The sequence below is a fragment of the Stegostoma tigrinum genome, chromosome 40 (genome assembly GCF_030684315.1).
Source record: "Stegostoma tigrinum isolate sSteTig4 chromosome 40, sSteTig4.hap1, whole genome shotgun sequence".
Lineage (NCBI taxonomy): Eukaryota > Metazoa > Chordata > Chondrichthyes > Orectolobiformes > Stegostomatidae > Stegostoma > Stegostoma tigrinum.
The window spans coordinates 10,398,735-10,424,350 of NC_081393.1; the positions used below are offsets into that span (position 1 = coordinate 10,398,735).

Consider the following 25,616-nt stretch of genomic DNA (forward strand, 5'->3'; position numbering starts at 1 on the left):
CATAACCATTGCATGACTTCCAGGCATGTCTCGTCAGTATCAAAACAGGTGAACTTTAAAACCACTGGGTAGCAATATGAAGTTTCTCCTGAGACAGCAGATGCTACAACTACTGGAAGAATACAAATCTTCAGTTGCCTATTTTGGGGCCGTTGTGATAGATTCTGCTTTTGTCAAAGTAGAAGTGTGACCATGGGCCAGAACAAAAGCCAGGGATTGAATTTTAAAGCTTTTCATCCATGATCCTTCATAATGGAGGAGCATGGAATTGTACCATCTCACCAGCAAATAATTCATGCTCAGGTTTTTTTCACCAGCATGGAAATCGAAAGTGATGTTTCCAGAAATTGAGAGTTTCCAGAAAGAAATGACAGAATATAAATGCAAGAAATTTAGGACAGAAAGCAGAACAACATTTTGTGCAGAGGGTTTGAGAGAGTGATTTCAATAGTGATCAAAAGAGCACTTAAGAAAAGATTAGGTAAGGCAGTTGGAGAATGAAGACAAGGATATGGTGGGAATTGAATGACTGGTAGTCTAGAAAATAAATACCAACTGGAATTCTATAATTTCTTGCCATTGCTTTCACTGGGCCTTGGGTTTGGACTCTGCAGTGGAGAAACGATGGAAACTGGTACTTGCACTGTCAATGCAGTTCAGACATAGGAGGTAAGTGTCAGTTATTAGGCAAATTTGTATTTTGCATCAGTGGCCATTCCGTCATGGAATCATGAAGGTTGATCAGCTTTTTCATACCTACATCAGATTGTGTACTGGGAGACAATAACTACATCGGTGATGTGTTTTACCACCACACATGGAATGGCAAGTACCATTGCTGAAATTGGATTTCATTGTTCTCCATGCTACCTTTGAAGCCCTGGTACATGCTGTGTACCACGTGAGGCCACAGACTCACTTACCCATCGCTGTCCTCTTGGAGGCAGAGTTGGAGTAAACAGGGTCTTATTGATTTCATATTGTTGCTGACATGAAGCACCAATGCTGGGAAGTTGGCAGTGAATCTCTTTTTTTTCCTTCCATCACACTCTGTACTTTAATATTTGAGTCAGGCAGATTCAGAGGACTTTGGCATATTGGTGATAGTTCATGTCCTGGAGTGACCATTTATTTCTTTGAATATATTTCAAAGCCTGTCCACTATGCTGAAGACAAAGTAAAAAGTGTGTTGGAATACTTCCCATTGCTGAATGAATGCAGCTTCTGAAGAGATCATCACCATTCAGCATGAAGCAGACCACCTCACTCACAACACACCCACAAACCTTCCCTTTCTCCACCATTATGCACATGGTAGAAGCTCACACCATCTTCATGATGTGCTGGAGAAAGTCACCAATGCTCTTTAAACAACACTTTCAGAACCCCATGACTACTGTCATCTGAGAAGGCAAGGACAAGACAGTGGGAACACAACCATCTCCAAGTTTGCTTTAAAATCACTCAGCTGCTTGGAAGCATATCAGCATTCCTCCGCTGCCTCAGTCAAAATCTTGGAAATCCCTCTTAAATAGCATTGTCAGTACTTCTACCCATCTCACCTGCAGCAAGGCAAGAAGGCAGCTTGCCATCCCCACCTTCTCAAGCACAGATAGTGCTTGACAATAAGTGATGGCCCATCAAGTGAATACTACATCCCACAAGTTAATAAAAAAAGGTAGACTTGGTACGGGGAAATAAGTTTGTTCTCAATTAATTCCATATAATTTTGCATGCCATTTCCCAAGCTTTTGGCTGAATGCGATAGATAGGCAGACTCAATGCTGAGCTTCTAGCGATGTGACACGAGCAGGTCTGATTCTTTCACATCAACTGTGCATGTGTCTCAGATCCCTTCTTCTTGCCCCCTTATACTGAAATTGTTGTGATTAAACAAAAGTGACTATGCACTCTTTTCAGGCAAATGGAAATCATATGAATTTCTTTGCAATTGTTATAAATATCCATGCATATCGCCTGACATGCGAGACAAACTGTGAGCATTACCTACAGATGCCACTTCGTTATCAGCACCAGACTAACAAAAGATTGCAATAAATTGTATGTAAGAAACCATTAACTGACCTCCAGGTACTGGAGGTGAAAGTTAACTGAGGTTCTTCAATCAAAGTAAATTGCTAATTTTTCTCTTCCTTCTGAGTGCATTTGTTCTTGAAATACAACTTTGCTGGTGCAAATTTATGTGGAGAGTACCAGTACAGCATCTTGATGACAGTACCTTGGGCAGTAATACTTTTTGATCAGAAAACATTGCAGAAGAATGTGATCCTGCCTTTATCCACTGTTGCAAGTTCAAGTTTCCAGTAGGATCACTGATGACTGATCAAAAGTAAGAATTACTCTTCTTAATCCAAAGTTTCTAAGGCTAATTGTCATCCGATCTTTTGCCGTCCTAGCTGCAATTGGTTAAAGTCAACATAATGCAGATGGAGGCTAGGACTATTTAGTATGTGTGGGCCTTTGAGCCATCTGGGAATTTAATAATTGGCTCCAATCAGAGATATTTAGTAAAATATTGATACATGTTTCATTATATTGCATCAAGTTTCATCATTGCCTCTGAAAATGGAATTACAGAGCTCATACAGCTGTGCTGCATGACTGCAGAGTAGTGCACTATGTACCCAATGGTGAGTTAAAAGTTTCTTCTTGATATCACAGTGTGACTGGACAGGATATAACCACAATCTGCAATATACTGTCAAGGCACAGGATATGACGTGACTGTGACAGAAAGTAAAACTACTTCACTTGTGGTACGAAAAGAGCAACCATTAACTCAAATAAGGTACTGCATGTGAGGCTAATCAATAAAAACAAGAATCCATGATGATTTGGATAGCATATTAGCATGGATAAATGAGCAAGGAGGACATTTTCATTCTTGCATCATGGAAAAATTAGTGGTATGTCACAGAGATCAGCACTGGGGCAACAATTACTTCCAAAATATTTAAACAGCTTGGAGGAGGGAAGTGAATGTACTGTTACCACGGGTGACAGATCACAAAAAAAAGTGGTAAGACAGGTGGTGAAGATGACACAGACTCCACAGAGGGATACAGTCCAAATTGGGATTGGGCCAAAACAGAGCAGATGGTCTTAATGTGGAAAAAATGGCATTTTATGCACTTCAGTAGGAAGAGCAGAGAACTGAAAATTATTTCAATTTAGAAAGGTTGCAGCATGGAGGGATTTGGGGTTTTTTGTGCATGAGTCACAAAAGATAACATCCAAATTGAGCAGCCAATAGGGAAGACAAATAGAATGTTGGCCTGTATTTTCCAAAGGGAATTTAACATAGAAATAGGCAAGTCTGGCTGAAACTGTGTGAGGCACTGGTTAGACCACAGCTGGAATGCTTGGAATGCTGGAATGGTCTTTTGATCTCAGGAAAGATTTTGCTGGAAATAAGATACAGTCCAGAGAAGATTCACCAGGGTTCTCCCAGAAATGGAGGGACTGTCATTGGAAGAGACGTTTGGTAGGTTGCACTCATTCATTCAAGTTGAGAAGAATGATAGGTGACCTGTCAAAACATGTAAGATTCTTCGGGGGTTGGATCACATAACTGCAGAGATGTGTTTTCCCCCAAGGGGAAAGTCTAGGACCAGAGAGCACAATCTTGGAGTAAGGGGCCACCAAGTCAGGACAGAGTTTATTGGGAATTTCTTCTCTCAGAGGGTAGTGAATCTGTGAAAGTTATTAGCACAGAGGGCTGCAGAGGCTGAGTGGTTGAGAAAATTCAAGATAGATAGATTTTTAATCAGAAAGAGAATCAAAGATTGCAGGGAAAAAGCAGGAAAGTGGAATTGAGGATAATCAGATCAACCATGATCTTGATGCATGGTCTATTTCTGCTGCTCCATCTTATGGTCTTGTCAAAATAGAAAATGTGGCAGTCTCTCGGGAGTGAAAAAGAGTTCATGTTTCATCAGGTCTCCCTGACTGAGCAAAGAAATAAACAGATGACTGCAAAAAAGGTCAAATAAACAAATGAAAAACTAGAGCAGAATTTCAAGGCGGGCACTCAAAGGGAAGTGTCACTCAGAAAATGTTGGAGATATTCAGGCGGTCCAGTCCCGTCCATCAGAACTTTCTAAACCATTCCCTGTAATTCTGTTCCCACCTGCAAGTTAGAAGAGTTTTGTTGATGAGAAAACAATTTCACGTGCAGTCCTGCCATTTGCTCTTGAATGCTGTTTTAGGTAATCGGACAGTTGCCTGAGTGTGCATCCCTGACTTTGAGCTTCCTGCTTGCTCAATGCATCCATTTAGCAAAATAGGGAACAGCAGAAACAGACCATGCATCAAGATCATGGTTGATCTGATTATCCTCAATTCCACTTTCCTGCTTTTTCCCTGCAATCTTTGATTCTTTTTCTGATTTAAAAAAAATCTCCCTGTCTTGAAGTGTAGTCACACATTTTTGACTCCCGATTTTGTACCATTGGGGGTATAGAAACCCAAAGGAAACCTACAGGTTGCTATCTTATGTCTCCAGAGCGCATGCAGAAAATTACTCCTCATATGTGAGTCAGACATAACCATCTCTCCTTCTCCCGTTTCCACCCTCCCCTTCACGGTCCTATCATTTCGGTTAGAGCCTCTGTGGCTTCAAGACTGGGAATGGTACCAAACTTCACTGGACTTGCGGTCCTGGGAACAATGTGCATCGCGATTGCCTTTCCTGTGACCTTAAATCCTGAGAAGCTGTGACCGGGACTGGGGAGATGGCAGAGTTGTGGGGCACGGCCAACGCCAAACAGACCCGGCTGAGTCAGGCTGTAACGTCCTCCTTGTCGGTGGAAGCACGGAACGTGTCAACAGGGATATTGGCACACGCACACCGCCAACAGGAGCTTTGAGGTGAGGGTGCAAGCGAACCAGAGGTGTGCTCGCTGTGTTTGATCCCCGCCCCCTCTCAGGCGACTGTCAGCCGGAGGCGTGCGGCGAGCACAAGCCCGTCTCCTCTGCGGCTCTCCACGCACTTGGCCTTGAGAGGGAAGGGAGGAGGAAGGCTGTTGGCTTCTCGGAACGTTTGTTTCAAGCGGCGCTTCGGGTCGAGGCGAGGAAGAAGCGTGCGGGAGCAGTCTGATCCGGGCAGCGGGGCCTTGCCGCTGTGTTTCTGGCAGAGGGAGTCCCGGGGGTTTGCACTGTGCAAGGCGCGGACTTTGCTGTCGAAAGGGAGGGAACCCCAGAGATTGAGCCTTTCCCCCCGGCTCCCTCCACCCCATTCCTGCGGCAGCGATCGGGATCCGGGACTATTGATGCACCCTTTCCAGGGGTGTAACGGTAAGGATGTTGACATGTCTTTCTGTTTGATTTTCTGACTGATATTCCAGGGTTTGTGGATCTGCGGGCTGACGGAGCACCGTGGGAGGTGGGCTCGCCTGGTGGAATGGATGATCCGGACAGAGAGCTGCCGACAACAGTGAGAAGGACGGTCAGCCATCATCAGGCTGTGGGCTGCCGGCTTCTGTGTGCTGCCTCACGGCGCACAGCCGCCGCCTGGCCCGGGGCAAGGCTGCTCCAGCTCGAATGGTACAGCCGGGTCCCGACTGACGGTCCGCACTGCGGGGTCCCTGGCTTCAGGAACAGGTCGATAACTGTGGTTGCAAATGTCTGACGTGAAAAATTCGCGGGGTTCGGGGGGACAGAAAGTGCCGTGATTCGGGGCAGGAACAATGTAAGATGTGGGACTGGCGTTTTTTTTTCTTTCCTGGCTGAGGAATGCAGAGTGGTGGGGCGGGACGGGATGGAGAAAGGGGTTCCGACTCACTGGGCTGCAGAGCACTGGGTTCAGGGGCTGCAGAATAGGGAACGCAAGCTGGGAAAGGATAATGTTTCTAAAAATACCCAGCTGAACAAATGCTGCTTTAGGGGGCCCTGTGCGGAGAAAGATTTTGCGAATAATTGTATTTGTGTATTGAAAAAAGACTGAATGTAATGTTTGCTGATCTATCTTAAAAACGAATGAAATGCTGTACATTTTTGTCATCCATTCATCATTGCATCCCAGGTATGAAGTACGAATGAGGCTGGGGGTCGGGGTAGCAACTGAGGATCGTTCAGAGAATTGGACAGTGAAACACATCGAATCCCAGCGCAGAAATAGGTTCTCGAGCAATCTGATGTCTGCCAGTGTTTATACTCCACATAGGCCTCTTGTAATGTTGTCCTCCTTCCGGTCCTGTTCCCAAATTCCTCAATTTCCTTCTCCCTTGTGTACCCATTCAGCCTCCTCTTACAAACTTGAAGCATTCTGTGTGTCACTGGATTCCACATTCTCACCGCTCTGAGCCAGTAACTCAGGGATATTCCTCCGATAAGCTTCATTGTTCATGAAAGGCTGTCCCATATTTATGTCCGACGTCACCCAAAATTGAAACACTTTGTCACGTCAAAAAATGTGATTTTGAAGAACTCTAGCCTTGAACAGGGAACCTAAGAGTGTTCAATGCTCAGAAACAAAACCAGAAGTTGCTGGAGAAGTTCAGCAGTTCTGGTAGCACGTGTGCAGAGAAATCAGAGTTAACGTTTCGGGTGCGGTGACCGTCAATGCTTCCTGATAGTTTCACCCTCTCAATTCATGTGGGCCTGTCAGCCTTTCCTCACTTTGTTTAATGATTCTATGTTGCTTGTGTACCGTGAAGACCAGAACTGGGCTCAGCACATTACTTGCAATCCAACAAAGGCTGAAGGAAAAGTTAACATTCCTTCTGCTGCTTATTTGTTTCATGTATCTTCAAGAAATGAACATTTGTCCTTTGTATCAACTGCTTGTGGTTTTACTAACGTGATGCTTTTTTTCCTGATTGACATATCGTTCTTCCTGTATCCCTGTTTCGTTTCTTGTCTTTCAAGTAACAAATGGCTTCCTTATTCCTCGCTCCAAAGTGAACTCCCTCCCAATTTCCGATATTGAATAACATTTTCCATCGACTTGCGGACTCCGCAGGCCTGTTGATGTTTTCCGTTATTTTCGTGCGCATCTCCAAATAATTACAAGGATTTCTGTTTTTACAACCCATTTCTGAAGAAGGGTCCAACTCGAAACGTCATTGTCCCTGCTTTTCTGATGGTGCGTGGCCTGCTGTGCTCCTCCAGCTCCGTACTGTGTTATCTCCAAATAATTAGAAGCTTTTTTTCCCTTCTTTTGCAGGACGTGGGCATTTCTGGCATGGGCAGCTTTTATCATTTACCCCGAATTGCTTTGGTGATGGACTGTCTCTGACTCCTAGAGTGGAACTGTAACCATCTCAGAAACAAAAAGCAGCACGGTGGCTCAGTGGTTAGCACTGCAGCCTCACAGTACCAGGGACCCGGGTTTGATCCCACCCTCGGGCGACTGTCTGTGTGGAGTTTGCATATTCTCCCCTGTGTCTGCGTGGGCTTCCTCTGGGTGCTCCGGTTTCCTCCCACAGTCCAAAGGTCTGCAGGGTAGATGGATTGGCCATGCTGAATTGTCCATTGTGTCTGGGGATGTTTAGGTCAGGTGGGTTAGACGTGGGAAATGCAGGGGTGGGGGAATGGATCTGGGTGGAATGCTCTTCAGAGGGGCAGTGTGGACTTGTTGGGCTGAATGGCCTGGAAGGATTCTATCATTCTATGAACAGAATGTTTCACTTATCTAGAATAGTTACCAGCTTCCTCCCTTGCCCTGTCTGCGGAGTTGAAAAACCAAAATGCTGTATCATCACTTTTTCATTTACATCATCCCCTACTCTTTTCGTGGTGAATAATGTCCTGCACCATAGCTCTTGGCCCTAAATGAGATTTTATTGAGATTTTTGGATTGTTCAGTTGTCTAGTCACCTCTGCAGTGGAGTCAGGACAGAACTGCCTTCTGTGGACTTTCCTGAAAAATGGAAATATCTTCTGTTTCTGGAAACTGAATGTATATGGACATGGTTGGGTTTCTTCCTGTTGACCTTCCTCCAAAATCCACGAAATAGGCAGTAAGCGACAGTCACTTGAAGAGAAGAGGAAGAGATTTTGCATGGAGGGGTTGGGGGGAAATAGGCATACAGCCCTGCTAAGATTATCAAACAGCTAAGTCGGGAAGTAAAAGCTTTGATGCAAAGGGTTAATGTTAACAGTGATGTCTCACCTCTGCTTCTGTCACTTTTCAGGATGTTTCTGTGGCTTGGGAGTGATTTACTCGAATAAATCGTGCACAATGCCACCAATTACCTTTCAGGATCTTCCATTGAACATCTACATGGTGATATTTGGTACTGGAATTTTTGTCTTCGTGCTGAGTCTGATATTCTGCTGTTATTTTATCAGGTAACTCCCATCCACTTGTTGTGGTTTTTCTGTAACAGTTACTTCTGCACTTGTTAAGGTGTGTTATGTTGGTGCTGGGGAACAGTAGGTTCAGCGTCAAGCTGCTTTGAAGAATCATTACCCCAATATATTTGTAGCCAGGACAATATCCTGACTGCACCAGTGATAATTTTCTAGTGCCTGCATTAGCCATCCGGAGATTGCTGAATTAGGAACAGTTTTAACTGGTTTTGTCCTTGGATCCCAGAGGTGAGAGGCCGGTGCTTGCTTCTTGAACGGCAGCCAAACTGTGATATGTATTGCTTCCCCTGCAGCTCTTTCCTGCGCTCTCTCTGTGTAAGCGTGTGTGGTGCTGCCGGTCATTATCTTTCCTGGTGGGGATTCAATGCCCTTCTTCTGAAAGTTGTGTTCTAACCCCATGAGGATAGAGAACAATGCAGCTCCCTCGAGGCAAAGTGTATTTATATTCTGAGGGCAGGCAAAGCAGAAATATTCAGCAAATAGATGGCCAGGAAATGACCATTGTGTTTATAAGAAAAGGCAGTTCAGACAGCTGCTGTTAACTCTCTGTGGTGCAGAAATGAAAGCACAGTGGAAGAATTCATGAAAAGGAAGACATCACTTCTCCACCATTTCATGTTTCACTTTTGCATGTGCTCACTGATCTGTAAACACATGTTCTCGGTGCTCACAGCGCACTAGAATAGAACTGGGACTCCCATAGGTAGATGTCAACAGATTGGCAAGTGTCTTTCCATTACTTGATTGGTGGACGACAACAATAACACTCAACTTAAATTGAGTCTTTCCTGTAATAAAGCATCTAATAAAATCGGAAACTGGGGTCCACAACAATTTGATAAAAGGTGCACAATATAAATTATGTGGCTTGCTAGCTTTTCTAGGTTAAGTTGTGGATACCAAAAACAAAGAAGTAACACAAACAAAAGCAGAAAACGGTGGAAAAGCTCGGGAGGTCTGGCAGCATCTGTGCATAGAAATCAGTTTGAGAGTTTTGGGTACAGTGACCCTTCCACAGAACTGGCGGTAGTGAGGAAAAAGTTGTTTTTTATGTGGAAAATAGGTTGGCGGGAGAGGGGTAAGGAGTAAACAATTGGTGCAGATAGAGCCCAAGGCAACAGAAGAGCAGTTGGACAGACAAAGAGTGGATAATAATCAGCATTAGAGAATGAATGGGGACTATTGGCGGCTAACAATGGGTTGCATGTAATAGCAGACTTTGTGATAACAAGGGCTGGTGTGTGGGGATTGGGATGAGGACATGGGAGAAGGTACCTCAAGCCCTAAAATTGTTGAACTTGGTATTGAGTCCAGAAGGCTGTAAAGTTCCCAAGCAGAAAATGAAGTGTTGTTCTTCCAGCTTGTGCTGACCTTCACTGGAACACTGCAGCAAGCCTGAGACAGAGATGTTGGCCAGGGAACAGAATGGTGCATTGAAGCTTTTTCACCGTTTTCTGTTTTTGTTTGTGTTACTTCTTTGTTTTTGGTATCCACAACTTAACCTAGAAAAGCTAGCAAGCCACATAATTTATATTGTGCACCTTTTATCAAATTGTCGTGGACCCCAGTTTCCGATTTTATTAGATGCTTTTTTACAGGAAAGGCTCAATTGAAGCAGCAGGCAACTGAAAGCTGAGGGCATTTTTTTTTGCAGACAGAACATAGGTGTTCTGCAAAGCAGTCATCCAGTCTCTTCTTGATTTCCCCAAATTTGAGGAGACCACACGGTGTGAAGTGCAAGTGAAGAGCTGCTTTAGTTGTTATTGTTTCTGATTTCCAGCGTACACGGTTCTTTCAGTTTAAAAAACTAATACCATTTGTCTTTTTGTCCATATTTATTTCTGAGGTGGGACCATTTGACTAGAATGGTCCACACTTAAATGTCAAATACTGCAATGGTTTGCCACTGCCTTTCACAGGACGGCTGTCCAGGAGACATTCCCACTCTGATCACTTGCCATTGGGCATCTTGAAAAGTGTTACAGGATGACAATTAACCTGCTCAGCCATATTATGAATGCACCTTCCAAGGTCAAGTCCTGATGTGGGACTCCAACTCTGAACTTTTGGCTCAGAGATACTGTACTTCAAGATGTCTGGAGATAATGCTTGCTACGAATAATTTATAAGGTATCAACAATGATTTAGAAGTAGCTGTAAGAAGCTTTTGACTTCAAAAGTGCTCAGAAACTGGAGTGCAAAATTTCCATTGATACTTTAGAGCAGCACTGAGAGACTGCTACACAGTCAGAGGTGCCGATTATGAGTGAGATGTTGAACTCATAGCCCCCGTTCCCCCAGCAAAGAAGAGTTCAGCCCTGCCTCCTGACCAATGCGTAACCCGAAACAAATGTTATCAAGCCTGCTTATCCTGTCAATTATCTCATTGTTATTTTTGGGAGTAGGCTGTCTGCAAATTTGTTGCTATATCTACTGTATTATAATAGAGAGGACATTTTGAAAAGTATTTGTTTGGCTAAAATCATGAAATATTTTTCTATCACCAGTCAATTTTCATGGTGTAGGCAGGTAATGGAAATGTCCTCGGAGAAAAAAAATCAATGAAGAGAATATTTCACACGCTGTTTTACAGTATCATAACATGGTCTCACTGTTTTCGGGAAAGCTGCCCAACATGTGGAATGGGTTCCACTTTCTTTTCCTGAGATGTGACATGATGGACTTCACAGTTTAATTACGGGCAATTATTATAAATCCTGTAATCTTAATCTGATAGAGTTATTCAGAATTATGAAGAATTTAACTGGTAGTAAGATGCAGCCAGACAATGCAAGTTTGACTCTGGCCAAAAAGGAAGAAAGAGAAAGTTGATAAGTTCATCGTTCATGCAGAGGTTTGTGATGGCATGGGATTTACCAAAAATGTGATGAAAGCACAACCCATAATAGCTTCAAAAAAAAAGAGAATAGTTGGTTTGGAATAATAATATCAGGAGAGAGCAGGGAAATGGGAGACAGTGCAGAGCTTGGGACAGAGGGCAAAGCTGTTTTAGAGAGTCAGATACCATGAACTGAATAAACCTTTGTTCAGTAAAATTCCATAATTCAGTGCACACTCAATATCAAATTGTATTTCTGAAGAAGGGTCCCAACCCAAAATGTCAACTTTTCTGCTCCTCTGATGCTGCCTGGCCTGCTGTGCTCCTCCATCTCCATGCTGTGTTATTACTATCTCTGTATTTATGTTGTGATTTTTTTTTACTGTGCAAAAACGTTCCTAGACACTTCACAAGAGTGTTAAACAAAATTGACCAAAAGCTCTATCGATGAGGGAAGTTTCAAAAAGGAGCTGAAAGGAGGAGAAATAAGTCACGAGATAGAGAGGTTTAGGAATGAATTATAGAGCCAAGAGCAAAGGTAGCTATAAGTACGGCTGCCAATGATAGGTTGATTTAAAATTGTAGCTGTACAAGAACCAGAATTGGAAGAGCACAGAGACTGCTTGGGCTGTAGGAGGCTACAGCAATTAATACGTTTTAATTCTTTGCCTTCTGCACATGAATCATATAAACATCAAATCAGTATGACCTGAGTCCTAAAATAAACAAATTGGAATGGGCTCAGAGATAATGGGAACTGCAGATGCTGGAGAATTCCAAGATAATAAAACGTGAGGCTGGATGAACACAGCAGGCCAAGCAGCATCTCAGGAGCACAAAAGCTGACGTTTCAGGCCTAGACCCTTCATCAGAGAGCCGGTCTGGGCCCGAAACGTCAGCTTTTGTGCTCCTGAGATGCTGCTTGGCCTGCTTGTTCATCCAGCCTCACATTTTATTATCTTGGAATCTCCAGCATCTGCAGTTCCCATTATCTCTCACATTTTATTATCTTGGAATGGGCTCAGGTTAGTCACTGGAAAAGCACAATAATTTTTCTAAGGCATCAGACTATAACCAAATGCGCTTTATAGATTTTTACTGGGTATAGTGCCAAAAGAAAGCCATTCCATACTGTGCTTCTAATCCTGGTAGTGTTAGTGCCACTTCCTGACCTTTGCGAGTAAACACTTGCCCCTGAATCCACTTCTTTTCTTTGTGGATTATTGTTTTTCCTGTGTCTAGCCTGGGAACTTGATGTACAGGCCTGTCAAGGTGCCAGAAACTTGGAACACATCCTGCAAATTATAGTCAACTTCCTGAAGCAAACAATTGGGTGAAAGGCAGCCGGCAGCTATCAAATTTTCTGGGCTATTTTGAGCTCTCTTGGCAGAAGGTACAGCTTGCTGCTGTACGAACGGGTTTACCTCACACTTAACCTTACACTTAACCCTTTTCACACTGCCACAGCATTTGAAAGCTGATTTTACACTTCATACAGTGTGCGATGCACATCTGAAAGCTCTGAGCAGGACAAGATCTCTCCGTTTCAGTCATAGAGTCATACAGCATGGAAACAGCCCCTTCGGTCCAACCAGTGCAAGGCGAACATAGGCCCAAACTAAACTGGTCGACCTGCCTGCTCCGAGTCCATATTCCTCCAAATCTTTCCTGTTCATGTACTTATCCAAATATCTTTTAAATGTTGTAATTGTACCCACGTCCACCACTTCCGCAGGAAGTTCATTTCAAAGGCGAAACACCTTATGTGTTAAAAAAAATTTGCTCTTCGTATCTTTTTTTAAAATCTCCCTTGTCTCACCTTAGAAATGTCTTGAAATCCCCCACCTGAGGGAAAAGACAGCTATCATTAACTCTATCTATACCTCTGTTTATTTTGTGAACTTCTATCAGGTCGCCTGTCAACTTCCTAGGTTTCAGTGAAAAATTCTGCCAGCCTGTCCAGCCTTTCTTATAACTCAAATCCTCCATACCCAGCAACATCCTGGCAAATCTCTTCTGAGCCTTCTCCAGCTTAATAATATCCTTCTGATAACTGGGCGACCAGAACTGGACACAGTATTCCAGGAGGGGCCTCATCAAGGTCCTGTACAACCTCAACATTATGTCCCAACTCCTGTACTCAAAGGACTGAGCAATGAAGGCAAGCGTGTCAATCATCTTCTTAACCGTCCTGTCTATATGTGGCACAAATTTCAAAGAATCATGTACCTGCACCCCTAGGTCCCTCTGTTCTACAACCCTACCCCAAACCCGACCATTAATTGGAGAAGCTGACCCTCATTTGTGGTACTGAAATGCATTTTATACTGAGTTAAACATCTTGACAGCTGGATTGCTGTTCATGCCCTCAGAATTAAAGTGACTTGAACCATCTTAACTTTCCTGATTCAGATGTCCACACAGTGGGAACTCTTTCTGACTGACAATGGAAATTTGTTTCCTGCAGCATAACGTAAAGGCCTGCAGTAGTTTAATGGGCCACCATAACAACAGTTCTGAAGTCTGATTGACCACGTCAAAGGATCACACTGAGATTTGCAGAAGGACAGAGACCACTCATTGCCCAGTTCAGCAAAAGCAGCCTTTGTGCTTCTCCAGAATGTTAGAGACAATAGAATTTGATGGGACCACATTTACAGGAGATGACAGGAAGAACAGAAGGGTGGAGCGCATCAAAAGCTCCTTTAAAGAGCCAATGAAAGCACAGTGGCCTCCTTCTTTGCCACACGCTTCTCTGGAGGTTGCGCTTTTTGTGTTTCTTCTCAAAAATGTACTTGGGATCCTAGTGTCACCAACGTAGTCAACTTTTATTGTCCATTCCTAATGCAAACGATGAACCAGTCTGTTGAACCTACAGTTCTTTTGGAGAGGGAATTCCAGTATTTTGACCCTGCAACAAGGAGGGAATGAAGACTATATTTCCAAGTCAGTATGATGTGTAACTTAGACGGGATCTTGTAGATGGTGGTGTTCCCACACATCTGCTGCCCTTGTTTCTGTTGGTGGTACAAGTCAAGAGACTCAGAAGGTGTCGCCAAATAAGCCTTTAATTTCATTTATTATTGTCACATGTACTGAGACACTGTGAAAAGTATTGTTTTGTGTGCCAACCAGATAAATCATACCTAACACAAGTACATTAGGCTAAAAAAACATAATGCAGAATATAGTGTTAAAGCTGTAGAGAAAGCTCAACTCTAACGTTTGAGAGGCCCTTTCAGAAATCAGATGACAGTGGGGATGAAGCTGTTCTTAAATCTGTTGGTGAGTGTTTTGAATTTTTTGTATCTTCTGCCCAATGTAAGAATGTGGAAGAGAGAATAACTGAGGTAGGAGTGGTCTTGGATTATGTTGGCTGCTTTCTCCAGGCAGTGCAAAGTGTAGAAATTGCTTGAGAGTTGCCTTGAGAAATTGCTACATTGCAGCTTGCATATCTTCTTCATTGGCCATCCCTCAGGTTAAGGGTGACTTGCTTGTGCTCTGAGGGCAGGGTGGATTCTGTGGTGGTTAAATGGTCCCAAACTAGAACTTCATACTGTGCCACAGTGGAGTAGGCAGTGTTCTGTGAGCTGGGTAAGTGGGATGCTGTTGATTCTGTACATTTTTCCTCTACTCCTGCTTGTCCTCCATGTGCTCCAGTCTGTGAAGTTGGAAGTGGTTTGTGTTTTAGCAGATAGCTCCATTTCCAGTTTGTGTGTTCTTGGGCAAGTGAGTCCCACGTATCACAGTGAAGCTTTCAGGGTGGACTTGTCGCTTTGTCTCTAACCTCCTCATTGGACCTCCTCTAATGGTGCCATTGCAGAGCTCAGAATAGAGCACTTGTTTAAGGAGCCTGTGGGTAATGTGTCCTCACCCATAGCAGCTGGCCATGTATAACCACTGCCTGGATACTTGTCTTGGAGCAGAAACTCACACTGGCCTATTCTGACAGTGGATTTCCAGAATTTTGCAACTCAGCATTGGTGATAACTTTGCAGGGACTTGGGGTGTCTCCTGTACACGATCCATGTTTCTGATGCATGCAGGAGGATGAGGACCATGGCTTCTGTGCAGAATGTGAGTTCTGTGTTGATGAACAAAATGTTTGAGGTCTGAGACCTCAAATCCAGCATTAACATTACGTTGTTGATAGCGCACACTGCAATCACTGTCCATTGGTAGAAAGGATGGATGTTTAAGTTGTTGAATAGGGTGCTGATCATGCTAGCTGCTTTATCTTGTGTGCTGTCAAACCTCCTCAGCATTGGTGGAACTCTTCCCATCCAATCAAATGGAGAGTATTCCATCACCATCCAAACTTGTGCCTTGTGAACAGGCTTTCGGAATAAGGTTTGCATTAGTTGCCTCACAATTCCCAGTGTGTTGCATGCTTTTTTTGGGTCAGCAATCAATTAATCAATGGTCCAGTTCAATCTATGATCAATGATACCACTGAGATTTTTGGTAATAGGAAATTCAGCACTGGTAATGGTGTTGATGTCAAAAGGAGATGTTTAGATTCTTTCTTGTTAAAGATGATCATTCCATTGTAATATTGCTTGCCACTGACCAGACCAAGCCTCAACGTTGTCCAGATGTTGCTGCATGCTACACAAAATGCTTCAATATGAACTTCAATGACGCTGAACATTTTGTGATCGTCAATGAAGATTTCCACTCCTCAGCTTATGTTGGAGGGAAGGTCATTCAAGCAGCTGGAAATAGATAGGCCTAGATCACTATCTTGGGGACTTCTTGCAGTGATTTTGGAACTAAAATGATCCATTTAGAGCAATCATAACAATCTTCATTTGGTCTTGGTATGACTTCAGCGAATAGCCAGTTTTCCCTGATTGATGTTGACTTTTGTTTTGCCAGGTTTAGTCAGTACAGATGCCAAGACAGCAACAACAGTGACTGAGAATAAATTGCAAAAATAACCACTGAATATCTGTGAAACTCAGTACTGCAACAAATTTCATGATGCTTTGGGGAGACCAGGAGAGTCAACAGCACCTAGCTACATATAGAAATCTCCATTGATTTGGTGTTCTTTTCATGAAATTGCTTGTTGTGAGTGCAAAGGTAAAACGTAGAATGTTCTCATGAATGCTGAGCCTCCCTTCAATATGTCCATTGATTTTTCTGCCCAGAAACTGTAAAGTTTCATAAGACCATTAGACATAGGAATGGAAGTAAGGCCATTCGGCCTATCAAGTTGGTCCTTACAGTGATGAAGAGCTTTCAAGTTAGGTGACCCAGTTCCAACTCTTTATATGCTGCACCTCAAAAAACCGCCAACTTCCATTTCCCTACCATTGTCATCTGAGTTTGGCTGCTTAAACCCTCCTCCGTACTTGCAACACCTCAAATATTCCAATGTGCAGCTGGCCAAGTGCCTATTCTCCGCCCTGTGTAAACTTCAGCTCATCCAGAACTATGCCATCCATATCTTGCCCCACATTCAGCCCTTTTTCCCCTTTCGCCTTTCACGAAAGGTGAATTTCACTAATTCGTCTAGCAATTGTTACTCCTCCCAGATTACCTGCAAACTGAGTGGTTTGGTAGGCCATTTCAGAAAGCCACAAAGAGTTAATAAGTCAACCGATAGCCTTTCATGGTCTGGAGTCACATGCAGGCCAGACCAGGTAAAGATGCTGGATTTCCTTTGCTGATGAACACCAATAAACCAGTCTAGTTTATATTACAATTGATACTCGTTACATTGTTGCTGAACTGAGGAAAAGTTCAAACCAACTACCATGGTCAGATTTAATGCTCTGTTTCCAAAGCATTTACCTGGGCCTCTGGATTACTCATCTGGAAACATTTCCGTCCACCATCTCTTACTTAGTTAATACCTACATATCCACTATCTGACACTGCCTCCCTGACAACAACATCTTCTTGGTCAAATCCTGAGACAGATTTGCTATTCTTGATCTTCCAGACCATCAATTAAACTATTTCCCATCTCCAATCTCCCACCTTTCCTGATTTTGTCTTCTTGTTGATCATCCCCCCATCTGTAATGAAATCTTCAGCCAGCCCAAAGCTTCAGTTTGGAATTTCCTCCCAACCTCTTCATTTCCTTCTCCTCAGCTTTTGATAATCCTATCCTATATCTCCTTTAACTGGAGGTTTATTTATTTCCTGATTGCTCCTCTATCAACAACATGAGACATTTTTCTAAGTTGATGGCCCAGGAAATTTTTGAGTTGCTTTCGATGTTACCCTCCCTCCTAACACTTTGTATTTTTGTTCAAAGAAAATGCCATTCACAGTAAGGACTCTTGGGTATTGTGAGGTGTGGTGAAATATTGGGCAGACCTTAATAATGGGATGCGTTGAATACAACATGCAATCATATTCCTTTTGAGGCTTTCGATAGGGTAGGTGCCTGGAAGATTATGAAAGACAACATATGCTATCTTCCAGCTATTGATAGTGAAGCACTGAGTATAGTATTTGCCTGATTTGCTTGGTTCCATTGCCCTGATAAAGTCAGCAACATTTTTTTTTGCTGCTCTGAGGGACAGGTAATGTTGTCATTGAAAGACATAAGTCAGTGGGCTGAACAATGGCAGATGGAGTTCAGATTGGATAAATGTGAAGTATTGCATTTTGGTACAACAAATGTGGTATATTCATGACCTTGGGTAGTGTTGTAGAACTAAATCACTGAGGGACTCAGGTACGTCATTCATTGAAGTATATAGACAGGGTGGTTGAAAAGGCGCTAGGCACACTTGCCTTCATTTATTCAGTTCTTTGAGTAAAGGAGTTGGGGAGTCATGTTGAGGTTGTACAGGACATTTATGAGGCTTCTTCTGGAATAGTATGTCCAGTTCTGGTCACCCTGGAATGATACTATTCAGCCACAGAGGGTTCAGAAGAGATTTCCCAGGATGTTGCCAGATATGGGGTTGAGTTATGAAGAAAGGTTGGATGGACTGGGACTTTTTTTCACTGGAGAGTGGCAGGTTGACAGTTAACGCTATACAGGTTTATGAAATCCTGACAGGTATAAGAGATTCAAAAAAGATGTGAGGGACACATTTTTCACACAGAGTTAGCACTTGGGATGGACTTTCAGAGGAAGGGGTGGATGCAGGCACAATGAGAACATTTAAAAGACATTTGGATAAGTACATGAACAGGAAAGATTTAGAGAAATATGGGCCAGGAGCAGGCAAGTGGGACTGGTTTAGTTTGGGATTATGTTCAGCATGGACTGGTTGGACCGAAGGGTCTGTTTCCATGCTGTATGACTCTATGTCAATACAATTTTTTGAGTTTAGAGTTTAAAATAGTGGTACACAGGTTGGTTACTTTTAATGAAGAGTTTTTTCTTAAAAAACACTCCATCAGAGAGTCCTTCCACAACGCTGTCCTGATCCAATATGTTTCAGAGAGCAGGGAGCCCCTACAGCGCTGATGAAAAGATTTTTTACTGTGTTGATTTATGACAGGACATGTGAACTGTACATTGAAGGCCATCAGCCTACTTTTGGTTGAATATCATCAAGGATTGTTATAGTTTCAAAAACCCTAGTTTGGAGGACATCTGATGGGTCAGAAGTAAATTTAGTTTTCACTCTGAGAAAGGCAGTACATGGGGTTCACAGACAGTGCAATTAGCGCAGGAGAAAAGTTTAGTTTGTGAGACTGCAAAACCAGAACTATTTGGTTTAAAATCTACAGATTACAAAAGTTTCAGCAAGTCTACATTCTCAGTTTTGTAAGCATTTGTGTAAGACAGTTTCACAGTTTATCGGAAGGAATGAGTCAAACTTAAAGTTTTGATGGAGGGGGCAATTTCTCAGGGATTGTGTCTCTGTAAGACATTGCATCAGGAAAGCGGACAGGTTTTTATTTTGCTATGTTTTTTAGGATCTTTCAAACAGGTTTCTATATTTAGATAGCTTGGTTTTGTTTTTTCTCTTTCTTCCCTTTTTGCAACAAGCTTCTGTGAAGTAAACTCTTGAGCCTCATATCACTGTGTTTCAATGAGTGTCCAACATGTTAACTAAATTGTTTTCTTCAAATTTATCTATCAAGTCAGATTTCCTTCTGACATCTGACTTGTCCATTGGTACCATCACTTGAGAGCATGACAATGTACAGGATCATCTACTTGGTCCTGGTCTCGCTGACCATCTGATCTGCTCTGTTGAGGCCCGCGATCTATCCACTTTAAACAGTACCCACTACCTGTCCTCTACCTGCATCAGGAATTCTTCAATATCAAAATCAGCGAGTCAAGGATCCCTGTCCTCTGCAGGAAGCGTCTGTCCCGCAGGCAAATTAAGTTCAGTGCTGTGGCCATGTTTATAAAGTGCTGTGTGTTTCTAAGCTATGGTCAAAATAGACAAGTGTTGCTTAGAGGCCTGGAAGACAATATTCTGGTTTTCACATTTTTTTTACTGGCATTTAGAACTGGTGCTGCCTGCCTCAATCAAAAACATGTTATTACCTTCTTTAAATTACGCACACAGCTTGTACACACCAAAATGCCACAGCACATGGTAGGAAATGAAATAATCAAGTAACAGAATTTGTTACAATGTAGAAGCAAAGACATGAGTGTGTTTTGGTCATAACAAATAGAAATAGTATTCAGCCATGTGTGCGCAAGTCGATGGCTGTAAATTATGTCTAAAACATGATCTGAATGATTACGCAGCAGTAACTATTGATTTCTCAAAGGTGCAGCAGTTTAGATTGCAGCTAGTGTTAAGAGGTGATCGCTCCACAACCAGCCTCCATACAGAGACTGTCCAGTTCCAGCAGAACTTTTGGGGCAGTCAGTTACATGAGTTCTTCTGCTTGTTGGAGAAATACTGTTTCAGTTTCTTGTGGTCTGGGTGACTAATCATCTGTCTGTTTCCTTTCAGCAAACTCCGACACCAAGCACGCAATGAGAAATATGGATGCAAAGAGGTAAGTAGGATCAAATTGCAACGTAGACCGTAGGAAGAAAGAACCAAGGAGAAGGAGGAGGCCATTTGGCCCTTCAAACCCACTCTGCCATTTGATAAGATTGTGGCTTATCTGGGTTCTGGTCTCAATTCCACTTCATTGTCTGTCCCTCTAATGCTTGACTCACTTGGCAATCAAAAATCTACAAATTCATTGACCCAGCCTTCACTGTTATCTGTGGAAAAGAATTTCATAGACTGGACTACTCTCTGGGAGAAGGTGTTTCTCTTCATCTATGTCTTATTTTTCACACTATTCCCTGATTCATGTCTACCCCAGAAGAGGAAATACCTTCCAGGTATTCTTCCTATTCAGTCCACCAGGATTGGTTGTGAAAAGAAACATTGTCATCCATAGGAACTAAATCACAACAAACATAAGATAGCGTCAAACTTCAAATTGTGCTGCCTGAACCTCAGATCCTGCTCAGACCGTCAGTCCACTGGGAGGATTTCTGTCCACAGTTGTCACCTTTCAAAATTAAGGAAAAGGAAGATGGAGGAGGCTAAAATTATACTTCCATTTTTTTCCCAACAACCATCGATTTGATGAGAAGTGCACCTCTCGAATGCCTCAAATTCTTTAGCACTGTAGACAATAGTGTATTCCAAAAAGAAAGAGTGGGTAGAGAGTCTGTGCAAATATTTCCTGAGTTGCTTCATGGTCTACCAGCATGACACACATGTCATGCACTTAATTGACCTCTACTTCGGTCATTGCCAGACTGATCCAACAGAAGAGCTTGGAATAGGAGGAGGCAAATGGCATCTCATAATGGCACCATGAATTAATAGCATCATTGGCCTCAACTCCGCTTATCTGACTGGTCACAGTATCATATTGCTTGGTTCCACTGTGCCCCAAGATCTATCCATGTCTCGCTCTGAAATACTCCATGAGTGAGCATCCACAACACTCAGGGACAGAAAATTCCAAACAAATTTCACATCCTCCAAGTCCAAAAGGGTTGACTGTTTTATCCTAAGACTCTGTTCCCTTGTATGTTAATGTACAGTCTGAGGAAAATTCTACCCTTTCAAGTTCTTTCAGAATCCTTTTCAGTTTTCAACAAGATCACCTCTCCAGTTTTAACTCCAGAGAATTTGGGCCCACTCTACTTGCTCTGTCCTCCTCAGACAACACCTCCATCTCAGAAATCAACCCAATGAACCTTTGTTGCACCCACTCAAAGACAAGTAGATCTTGATTTTTGAGAAAAAGACTAAAACTAACCTTTTAGATAATTAAATCACAACAGGAGGAAGTCCCTCTCTGCAGCATTAAGAGAAACCCTCTTGCCCCCCTGTGGAAAGCTCTGAAAACTGCAGTGCTATTTGGGGATCATCTCCCAAAATTAGATGTCCATAGCCTGACATGGTCTGGGATATGTGGGGCTGATCGTGCTCATGACTGAAATATGTGGATGTGTGAACTTGGTGTTCAGGGTGCAGCAGAAGCTGTAGACTTGTATCTGCGACTCAAAGAATTTGTGGACTGCTATTCGGGACAGCTTTCTCACTGTGAACATGTTTTCTTTCTTTTGCTGTCTCTTCAGGTAATAACAAGAGGTGACGCTAAAAAGCTGAATTTACATGGGGTAAGTCATGACTTTGACTGTTTTACTGTAAAATTGCAGCAGTATGCTGCATCAAAATAGAAACTGAGAGTAGAATGCTTACCTCGAAGCAAACCCTGAATTATGCCGTAGTTGATTGATGATGTTGGGGTATCCTGTTGAAGGTGTCTATTTTAATGGAGTTCTCACATGTGAAATGAAAACCTCAATGTTTTTGCTTATTCCACAGCAGACATGTGCTGTTTGCTTAGAGGATTTCAAGATTAAAGAGGAGTTGGGAGTGTTACCCTGTCAACACGCCTTTCACCGGAAGTGAGTAACCTTTGAATCAAACTGTATTCTGTTTTGCTCCACCGAAATGTTGGAGCTCTGTGCAGCAAACAAGTCACAGTGACAGCACAGAGTTGGAAACCAGGCATAACAGCAACGCAGTGCAGGCAACAAAGAGCAATGACATGCTGCAGCTCACAAGGAGTTAGTCTGACTTCAAGTCGATGAATGTAGTAAATTTCAGTCAGTTGCTGATCTTTATGATGATGAGTGAATTACTGCGAACACCAACGCATTGTTTCCACTGCTAACCCCCACACTGTTGGACTGCCTGGACCCAGTGTTTCATTCTGTACATTGTCATAATGTTTTTGCTAACTTTCTTTGTTCAGTTCCACACTTTGTAACAGTGTTTTGTTCAATGCAACACTGTACTATATACACACAGTGTTGTATTTTGTACAATGTTCCTTATGTCTGAGAAGTAACGACACAGCAAAAAAAGTTAATTGACTCTGAAGTACATTGGGAGATTCAGAAGTCATGGAATGAACTCAAGTCTTTCTTGAATGCAGTATTTTACTTGGATTAACAGTGAACTGCTGAAATACAGTGCTTCACACTGTACATTTCTTTGAACCTGTAACACCATTGTGTACAACAATATTGCACTGTTTCCATGCAATGTTTCACTAAGAGTAATGGGAGACTGCTTGTACACAATGTTCTCCTCTGTAACATGTGTCACTGATCGATTTGGTTTCTGCTTCTTTCCTATCCTCTAGGTGCTTGGTGAAATGGCTGGAAATTCGCTGTGTCTGTCCGATGTGTAACAAACCTATTGCTGGAGCACCTGAGCAACAGCAAGCGATTGGCACACTCCTGGATGAACTTGTTTGATGCATTTTAAACTTCACACTGACAGAAGAATCTCGGAATAGCCAAGAATCAAGAGTTTTCTGGTTTTTTTTTGAAAATTGTGATTGACTGTTGACTGGAGCCAGAGAGAATGTGAGAGGATCTGAGCTGAGGCGTGACACAGCACTGATGTGGTTGGAGTAAATGTTGGCATTGGGAATGATTGGGAAAGCTGTCCTCTGAATGCCCCTTCAACACATCTGCTGAGGAATAGAACAACTTCTAGACTTGCCACTCAGAACTGAGCTCTTTAATACTCACAGCACCCCGCCTGGTTGACCAGTGCATTGCTGAGCCATACAAACCAGACGGTCCTAGCTCCCATGATAACAAAGTTTGGAGCTGGATGAACACAGCAGGCCAAGCAGCATCTCAGGAGCACAAAAGCTGACGTTTCGGGCCTAAACCCTTCATCGTCTCGCTCCCATTCCTGATTGTTGCTGACTCAGCAGATCTAATCTGCTGCAATTGGGCAGTACCACCATGGATGACAGAGGGTTCCCATTTTTGATGAGTATTCTGTTATCCTCAAAGATATTGGTGTAATTGTGGACAGGCTGATCTGTCATACCGTCCAGAGCTAGAAAGGGTGCCAGGCCTAACTCTGATTCAAAGTGAAGAACTAGCCTGCTGCATTTGCCATGAGTTGGTGTGCAGTGGCCGTGTGGAATTGAAACTCACTAAGTTTGGGTTTTCAGCGGAAATGGGAAATTTTTGATGAGAAGCCCAAGTGTCGAACTATTCTGAAACCAGCAGAAATTAATATGGGTGGACATGCACTGGGGTACACTGTACTTGTAACGACCTGCTATATGGATGTTCATTCATCCACCCCACTGCATTCAAGTTGGAGATTCACCTGAAGTAGACCCATTCTCATGGAGTGAAACTCCATGGATCCAGCAAACCTGTGTTACTCTGACGGTCATTGTCCATCAGTACCATCACAGCATCACAGGTTCCCCAATCCGTGGGCTCTGTTGGACCAGGAGAAAATCTTTGCTACCCATTCACTCATTGCAACGATGCGTGTGTTTAGCTGTTGTGGACAGTCAAGAGCAATATTGCAGTACCACATGGAGCCTGATGATTGAGAAAGAAACCATCATTACCTAACCCAATGAACTAAAGATATGTCTCCCTTCTTTCAACTGCTTCCAATAAACTGACCCTCAAGCACAATCTGTCATTGAGTTAAAGGTCTCAGTCCAAGACTATGTCGGGGAATGGAACTCTTATACTGGTGTGGCTGTAAGTGGTACTCTGAGCTCAGGAATGGTACCTGCTGTTAGAAGAGAACAGACAGAGAGTATTACTTTGCAGTTCACTGCAACATGGGGCTGTGTGAGGGTTCTCTGATCATTGTGCTGTCTCTTGCACGTTTTTTGTTGTTTACTGGGCACGACTGTTTTTGTACAGATTTTAACTAAGTGCTTTGAATCTGTTCCTTCCTTTAAGAAGGATTTTCTTTTATTGTAAAATACCAACTTTTAGTAAATATATGCCTCCACTGTATTACGCTCATGTGTTTCTTTTTTTGGATGCATGATATAGTATTACATCAGGAAGGCAGACAGCTGAAGCAAATTAGCCTTTCTACAGAGATAATGGGAACTGCAGATGCTGGAGAATCCGAGATAATAAAGTGTGGAGCTGGATGAACACAGCAGGGCCAAGCAGCATCTCAGGAGCCTGCTGTGTTCATCCAGCTTCAGCCTTTCTACAACTGTATTTGCAACACAGGAAAAATAACATCTTCAAAGACTGTCAACATTGACCCCAATGGTTCTGAACCAAACTTTTTGAATAACCAATCCTGGTCTCTGCGAATAATCAATTCTCCACATCGGTTTATAGCTTAAACAGAAGACTTAGCAAAATATTCACAATCCAGTTATTTTTGCAGAGCAAAAGTAAACAACAAAGTCATCTGACTGATAAGTGTTCAAACCCAATAACCTTTGCTTTCATCCCCATTCACACAAAAGGCAGAAAGACAATTAATGAATAAACAGGAAAAAAACACAACTTGCCAGATTACTGAAGTGGTTTTCACAATACGTTCCACAATCTGCATATGTGGTTGTTTCCTGTTCATTTGCTGAAGATGTCAATCACTTTTTAGTTTACTCAGAAGTCAATGATGCTCATAACTTTGTTTCTATTCTCTGAACTTCCACGAACTGACAATGGGAGGTGAGGCAGGGAACTTACAGATATTCATGCTGTAGCGTCAACTGCCAAACAGTAACACCGTTCAAAGCTCTGACCTCTCCCTGTCACCCTGTGTCATTTGCTGGAACATAGGGTCTCCCAGACTTGGTGGCACTCAGTTCTAGGTACTGACCTGATTACAGGCCGAGCATTTGCTATCTGGTTCAACATACCGATCTCCTCTGGTACCCAAGAGATGGGAATCCTTTGCAATTAACGTTCAGGCCTCGCCTCACAAACAACAGCTTGTTCTGTATTTTTGTTTTTAATACAAACCATTGCTCACAGTTCTAAGCTCATAGCTCTAAACCAAAACTGATAAAAATAATGAAATAGCTGAAAGATCACTGGAGATCAGATGAGCAGTATGAGACTGAAGGATGTGAGAGACCGCTCCCATTGTGTGGCCTCACACATCAAAGTGTGGTTATTTGGATGAAATACTCAATGATACTGGTGCCACGGTGTCCTGAAAAGAAGCTA

At 42.8% G+C, this 25,616-nt stretch overlaps 1 protein-coding gene across 3 annotated transcripts; it reads left to right on the forward strand.

Moving 5' to 3' along the window:
• The first annotated feature begins 4,593 nt into the window (after nt 1–4,593).
• On the forward strand, nt 4,594–24,421 carry rnf122 (ring finger protein 122). Of its 3 annotated transcripts, none has more exons than XM_048522712.2 (6): nt 4,594–5,316; nt 8,157–8,313; nt 20,071–20,116; nt 21,711–21,752; nt 21,964–22,043; nt 22,787–24,421. In XM_048522712.2, the coding sequence occupies exons 1-6, from the start codon at nt 5,292–5,294 to the stop codon at nt 22,899–22,901; spliced, it is 465 nt and encodes a 154-aa protein (XP_048378669.1). In that variant the 5' UTR covers nt 4,594–5,291; the 3' UTR covers nt 22,902–24,421. The 3 variants fall into 3 exon arrangements, with proteins under 3 accessions (XP_048378669.1, XP_048378668.1, XP_048378670.1); XM_048522711.2 differs by having other exon boundaries at nt 4,600–5,316; nt 21,961–22,043; XM_048522713.2 differs by lacking the exon at nt 4,594–5,316 and adding an exon at nt 5,408–5,710 and having other exon boundaries at nt 21,961–22,043.
• The last annotated feature ends 1,195 nt before the right edge of the window (nt 24,422–25,616 follow it).